This window comes from Cotesia glomerata, linkage group LG4, assembly GCF_020080835.1.
Source record: "Cotesia glomerata isolate CgM1 linkage group LG4, MPM_Cglom_v2.3, whole genome shotgun sequence".
In the NCBI taxonomy this organism is placed as follows: Eukaryota; Metazoa; Arthropoda; class Insecta; order Hymenoptera; family Braconidae; genus Cotesia; species Cotesia glomerata.
The window spans coordinates 7,577,726-7,585,472 of NC_058161.1; the positions used below are offsets into that span (position 1 = coordinate 7,577,726).

At 30.2% G+C, this 7,747-nt stretch overlaps 1 protein-coding gene across 2 annotated transcripts; it reads right to left on the reverse strand.

Annotated features, from left to right (window-relative positions):
• Positions 1–1,065: 1,065 nt before the first annotated feature.
• Positions 1,066–5,613, reverse strand: LOC123264070 (importin subunit beta-1). 2 transcript variants are annotated; one of them, XM_044727128.1, is made up of 7 exons: positions 5,170–5,612; positions 4,499–4,557; positions 4,241–4,423; positions 3,808–4,161; positions 3,577–3,726; positions 1,629–3,496; positions 1,066–1,212 (listed from the first exon to the last, which is right to left on the reverse strand). In XM_044727128.1, coding segments are annotated over exons 1-7 (2,676 nt in total). In that variant the 5' UTR covers positions 5,231–5,612; the 3' UTR covers positions 1,066–1,211. The 2 variants fall into 2 exon arrangements, with proteins under 2 accessions (XP_044583063.1, XP_044583062.1); XM_044727127.1 differs by lacking the exon at positions 1,066–1,212 and having other exon boundaries at positions 1,625–3,496; positions 5,170–5,613.
• Between the last annotated feature and the right edge of the window lie 2,134 nt (positions 5,614–7,747).

Sequence of the window (7,747 nt, forward strand, 5' to 3'; positions counted from 1 at the left end):
ACTCTGTTATTTTTTTTTTGTTTTTATAGTTTTCATTTTATTATCATCATTATATTTATTGTGAATTTTTTTTTCACATTCATTCCACTTATATTCAAAGTACATACATTAAATCATTCTTATTCATCCAATTAATATAAATTCATTCGTTTCTAGCGCACTCAATGCGATTGTTGTATTATTATTTTTTTTTTTATATATCTATATATAAATTTATAACCAAAAAAAATACATTTGAAATAAGAGCGGTTATTCAATTGACAAATGAACAATATTTTTCACATAAGCCTATTAATAATGATTAAAAAAAATATATCTATTTATATATATTTACTGACATCGTTAATAATTATTAATTTACTCTTATTATTTAATAGTAATAATAATATTAATAATATTAATAATAGCAATAATATTAATAATAATAATGATAATGATAATAATATTAATAATAGTAATAGTAATAATAGTATTAATAATAATAGTAATAATTATGTGTTCAAAAGTATCGCATTGTAAAACAATCTTACATCGTAAACATTCATAAATTGATATATTCAGTTCTATTATCACACGCTAAAAATTTATTCACAACTACCACACGCTTACAATCAAACTACATGGCACCGTGACACCAAGCAGTGTGATTAGTACTGTACTTATACTTTTTCCATTTGTTTTCTTTCATTTATTTTAACATTATAAACATCAGGCACACTCTTATCACCAGACTTTTTAAACAGACGTCTCTTGTTTTCACATTCATTATTTGGCAACATGTCCACTTGCACTCTTCCTTCATCCTTCGTCGACCATCCAAATCTGACGGACGCAGCTTACCCGGCTATTACATTGTTTATTTTGTTTAACTGGTTTTTCTTTCTTTTCAGTGTTAACTAATTCCAGTCGTTCTATTATGGATTGATCTTGACGTACACATACCGGGGGATAGTAGCGTCAACGCCAGGAAGAACACGTGCAGACTCATTATCATCATATACCCTTCATCATTTTGTCATTGACATCCTTATCATCACTTATTAATTTTTACTTTTTTTTTTTGTATTTTTTTTTTTTTTTTTAATTTTAATCATTGGAACTCACGCACATCCATCTACTCGCATCCGCACCATCCAATCTTGTTGTCTTTGTATTGTGTTCGATAGCTTTCTAGTCAAATCAATTCGCACGACAGTACAATCATGGGGCGATCTGCAAACAACAAAAGCGGGCCAAATATAATCAACTATTAATTAAGAAAAAAAAAAAAGAAAATAAATAATTTTTTTGTTTCTACCGACAATAGCTTCGTCTATTATCACAATATACAAAATAACGTTATCATTTTTAGTGAAATCACGAATTTGTCGACATTGAGAGCAAAAAAATCACGTGAAATATATTAAAAAGTTTCTTAACTAACTTGTAAGTATCCCTTCAGATAATTAAAAAAGTTTAACAACAATAATTAATGCATCAAAAATGAACAGAGGAATATTCAACAACGTTCACTCTCTTTCACATAGTCACATGAATCATCATCATCATAATCATAATCATATCAGCATTATAAAAAAAAAAAAAAAAATAAATAAATAATGAAATTTTATGACAAAATAATGACTTACCAACTTGACGTAGAATTAACAGCATTTTTGCGCTTGCGAATTTCTTTAGTGACCCAAATAGCAAGAGCCCGTGCTTTACTATTACGTGCTCGTCTACCTTTGATAAGCAGCTCAGTAAGTGGTTCAGTTTCAACCAGGGGTAGAAGTTTTGCGCCAAATACAGTTACAAGATCACCAAGCAAACCAATTGCTGACGTCATACTTTCATCCAAGTGTTCACGATCTTGAGCAATTGTCGTGATAAATTGAATGATAAAAGGTACCTGAGGTTCTATGAGAAGAACATCAGGATTCGGAGTTTCTGGATTAGCATCAGCATCACCACGGAAACCTTGAATGATTCCGGTGTAAGCTTCAAGAACACCAACACGTAACTCATTGAGGTAATCAATCATGTCGTAATCGTTACGATCGACATCTGTTTGAGAGGCTTCAACCAGTGTTTGCAAAACAACTTCCAAGTATTTTTTAAATTCCGGGCCGATACTCAAAGCAATATCACCAAAGACTGAAAGAATTTGTGGTTTAACCGAGCGATGGACTGTGTTATTCCTGAGATTTTCTAGCAACAATGTAATAATATCATCGCAGTAAGGTAATACTTTGCTCTTAAGAGCGCGGCAAATGTCACCAGTAAGTCCAACAGCAGCACCGCATACTTGATACTCAGCGTGATTCTTCAAGCCCATACAGAGGAACGGTTTGAATGCGTCCATATACTTCAAGAAACCTTCACCAAGTTGTTCAACTAAGGTCGACACAGCCATCAATGCATCTTCTTGGACTCCACCAACTTTACCCGAGTTCGAGCTGAACATCGATAAAAGTGCAGTCATGATGGCGTCGGAAATTCGTGGCGCATCTTCTGGTGTTACTCTTCTTAATACAGATTGCAGAGTAGCACAGAGAAGCGACTGGAGATCATGATACTGAGCGCGGTCTGAATGATTCTGAATATGTATCTCCATTTGTAATACTTGCTGTAATCGCTCCAAAATAACCATTGTTGTTTTTTGAACAGTTACATAGCAATCTCGAGGTGAATTCTTGACCATTTCCATTAGAGCTTCGTATGCAGCAGATCGTAAGTTCGCCTGCGAACCGTCTGGACGATCTGTTGTTTCTAAAAGTTTCTGTACAATGTAATCGAAGAATGCAGACATACAGTAGGTTTCAGGCTGCTGTCCACTTTCAATTTCAGCTGCTTCATAACTAGCTTCAGCCAAACCAGTGAATGCCCAACAAACGTTCGCAGCAACTCGTGGTTCAGCATGTAGACCATTAGCAAGTGACTCTAACAACGGTTTCAAATAAGTTTCATTGATAGCCGCTTCAGGAATTATTTCACAAATTCTACCGAATGTCCAGGCAGCTGTATCTCTCACTACGACGCTGACATCGTACATTAATTCAATAAGAGTTGGCATTGCTTGTTCAACAAGTGGTTTCAATGTTGATGGCTCTAATCCGCCAAGAATCGAACCAAATGCCATCAATGCAGCGTCCCTAAATCTCCAATCTGGATTTTTAATGTTTTCAGTAACAAACGGAAGAACGTGAGGTACTATATTTTCTTCACAGCAAGAAGCTAAAAGCATTAGACAAACACCAGCAGATTTTGATGGATTCCAATCGTCTTCGTCGTCAAATTCTTCTTGCTTTGTGAGCTTTTGGATCAACACTGGGACCAAAAACATCAGAGCACCTTTAGCGTAGTGCCGTGATACTTTTGATGGTGGTCTACCTCCTTCCGACGCTTCACCCTCTTCCATTGATAAATCAACCTCTTCCTCAGCAACGTTTGACCAGAATTCGATTCCCTGCAGTGCCACCTCATCAGAGTCTGACTTCATAGCTTCAAGTGTTATCTGTAATACAAATATTTATTTATCATGAGTAATTATATTATCAACTAACATAATTTTTATTTTTTTATCTAAATACTTACAGGAAATAATGCAGGGCCCATATAAGGCTCCATAAATTGGTAATACAGTGACATGATCTTGACAAGGCACTGGAGAGCTGCAACTCGTATTTGCGTGTGAGTTGATTGCGTTGTTTCACACACGACTTCCATAATAAAATTTCGTTCAGTCTAAGAAAAATGAATTAAAATATTTATTCCTTCAAGTTATATTGTTCAACGATTATTATATTAAAGGAATAATTAATTTACCTCAATCTCAAAATTACCCTTGGTAAATTCAAGAGAATTGTAAAGAGCTCGCGTAGCTGCTAACTTCACATTGTTTGAGGTACTAGAGCCTCTCATACCGTGAATAATGGCCGTAAGAATCTGATTTGACTGAGATACCAAAACCTCACTATCAATTTCTTGACATATATAACCGATAGCTTCCAGTGTTGCTTCTTTCATCATCTCGGTACCATTTTGATCGGCAATATTGTTCACTAACAGCGCAATCAAATCGGTCCACTGACCAACGGGTAATTCTGCAACTGCTACATAAGCTACACATTGTGCTGCTGAACTTGGTCGATTATTTTCAGTTCCCAATGCTCCTACAATCTAAAATCGAGTAAAAAATTCATTACGATAAATATAAATTAACATGAAAACAAATATTTATATGTTTAAAAAAGCTCACATTTTTTTTGATAAATTCTCGTGTTTCAGCAGGAATAGTGAGCCATCTTTGTTGATATTGTGATTTTAGGGTTGGATCTTTGGATGTAAGCTGGTTCTTTAATTGAAGACCAGCAGCCATACGTGCTACCGGGCTGGCAGCCGGAGTACCCAGGACCCCACTGAGTCTTTGTACAAACTCATGCTAAATAAATAATTTATATTTAGTATTGATATTATTTTAATTTTAATTAATATTAAAATAAATAATTATACTTACAATATTTGTAGCAGCAGCTTGCTCCAAAAAATGTTGCGCTGCTTCCAGCTCATTTTTATCTAAAATTCAATTAAAAAAAAAAATAATAAAAAAGAATTTAAAAAAGTTAAGAGTTAATAGTGAGAAAGATAACGTTTAAATATCTATGGAAATATATTAACGGATTATTTTTTATGCCCCTAGCAACAGGCACGCGAGATAAATTTTTTGGAATCTTAAAGAGAAAAAAAAAAATTAACCTCCATATTAAAATCCACCTGCAGTTATTGCTAATAATTAATAATAATAAATAAGGAGATATTTTTGGGACAATTTATTTACAAGATTCTCATCCCACGTTTTCATGTCAAAAAGTACAATGGTTTGCATCACGGAGTGACGCATGATTTACGAGAAAAAAATATGAATGCTACTACTACTCTTAATATCAAAGCACATGTCCTTGAAGATAATACAATTGATAATAAATCATCATTATTTTCTTATAAAATAAATATTTTTAAAAATATATATAGATATATAATTAATAATAATAATAATAATAATAATAATAAAATGATGCTGTTGGTTAAAATTTAAGAAGTTGAGTACCCGAAGGATTCTGGCAATTTCTAGGTTGTGTGAAAAAATAAGGTTGGATGTGGATGTATGAAATGAAAATGATGCCTCACCTTGTGATACGGTCTTCTCTAGGACCTGTATCAGCTGCACCGTCATCTGATCCATTTGCATCTTTCACCACCCGTTTTTATTTAAATATTTGCAATTTAATTATTTATAAACTTGAGTAATACCACAAAATAGTGATTTGATGGTGCAATATAGGCAATAATAATAATAAAACGCAGAACAATTCAAGTTGATGCCGTCTTTATTTAACGTATAGAAACGAATAAATGCGACCGGCGGATATCCACATGTAGTCACCAACTATAAAACCTCCTCTCAAGACGCACGACTACCAGATCCCCTCCATTAACTTCCTGATTATCAGGAATTTTAGGTAGTCAAGCTCTATCCAACGGACAAAAATATCTTCAATTATATCCGCGTTTTAATATGTCGCTACAATCGCTCTATGCTTATCTTTGTTTAGCTCTCACAACTATTCATCTTTCCACTTTATTGACCTGTAATCTCGCGGTGGCGCTCATACTGACCAAAGAAATATGGACGCGGGATTTTATCATCGAACCAGTTTCTAATGAGTACTACAACCTCAAGCCAATACGTCCTGGATATTTTTTCCAATTATTTCATTACCTTTCATAAAAGTAATTATATACAAAATTGGTGAATATTACTTTTTAATTAATTCAATTTTTTTTTTTAGTTATAATGTGTGTATTTTTGGAAATATATTAATTTAAATATCTTTTTTAGGAACTATTTTGTTACGCCACACGCATGCGCACATAAAAACCGCGAATGGTGGATGCTCGTGATGAGTTTAGAATCCGCAACCCGAAGCGCTGAGTAATCTTTTTTTTTCTATGACCGGGAAAATACAAATTAAAAATTTTGCTTCATTGAAATTAAACTGAATTTAACAGACAATTAACAATTTTTTAGATTTTTATAACAATTAAATTATAATGAAAAATATTTAGCAAAGAAAATTTTTAAAAATATTTTTTTATAATAATTGATTGGTTATAAAAATTTCAAAAATTGCCAGAAGTCTGTTAATTTCAGTATCATTAATTAAAAGAAAAATTTTATTTTAACATTAATGTTTGAGGACTGTATTTTTTTCTTTAAATCATTTGGGTATTTAATTAAAGAAAAAGATATTTATTACTTTTTTCATCAATTTAATGAAACAATGTATGAGAATACATGTTTTTTTGATAAGCATTGTAACGAGCATTGTTCGCATATTTATATCTTATTACTTATATATCACATATTTTATTTTATTTTATTTTAGTTTTTTCTATAAAATATATTTATAACAATCACCGTATTAAGTTTTGAAAATCAATGTTATAAATAATTGGGACACTTTTTGTTAATAATTCATAAAAGATAATATATATTTTTCTCGAAAATAGGGATTGTGCATGGTTTTGTATAGACAATAATTTTTTTATGAATGTGAGTGGTATTACAATTTATATTGATATATTATTATTATTATTATTAATTTTCATTATTATTATTATTATTATTATAAAAAAAAAAAAACAGATAAATTTAAGTATTTATTTTGTTGCTTTTTTTAATCTATTTTACAAAGCTCATGGACCATAATCTACAAAATGATTTTATCTTTTTTATAAATTTATTCAACTAATAATAATAATAATGATAACATATTCTTATATCTAACATATAATATATAATCATTTTTTTCAATCGTAATAATAACATAATTTATTTAATAATTACAATGAATATATATTTTCAAAAATTAACTACAAATAATCATAAATCCAGACAAAAATTAACTTCTTATTTTTAAAATGTGCATTGACAGCATGTTATAAAAAAGTTCATAACGATGGACGTGCTTTTGAAAAACCTAAATATTAAAAAAAATCTACTCATTTATTTTAGTTTTAATAATAGAGACTTCTTATTATCAAACACATTCTCTTGCTCTCGATAAATTCGTAAAAATTATTGCATACGTCATTCACTGGCCAATTGTAAGCATATAATAATAATTATGCATATATGTATAATAATAATGTATATTTTTATATAAATAAATTATTTAACTTTGAGGCCATTTAGGTTTATATTAGAAAAAAAAAAAAATATTACAAGAAATACGGAAAAAAATCAGTTTTTCCTTAATCTCAAAAATTGACAACACCCTCGTAGTAAATTTAATTTTCATGACGAATTATTTAATCTATAAAAATTTTTAAACATTCCGAAAATTTTTTTCTAAATATTTTTATTCTTTCATTATATTTTATTTGCAAAATATTTTCTTTCAATTATCAACAACCAAAAATTTTTTAGTGTGTCAATAATAAAAAAAAATCGAATAGATAAAGAATAAGCAAAATAACAAAGTTTTACAGAAACAAAAAATCTTTTTTAATTGCCATTTAATAAAAATGATCATAATATTTTAAAAATAATTTATTATGTATATTATTACTTAGTTCATAATTAATGAAAATATTTTTTCACTGTATAATTTTATTTTTTATTAATAAATTCGAAATCAATACACAAACAACTCTACAAGAGGGTGCTTAGAACATCACGAGCTAAAGAATGTGATTTTTTGTA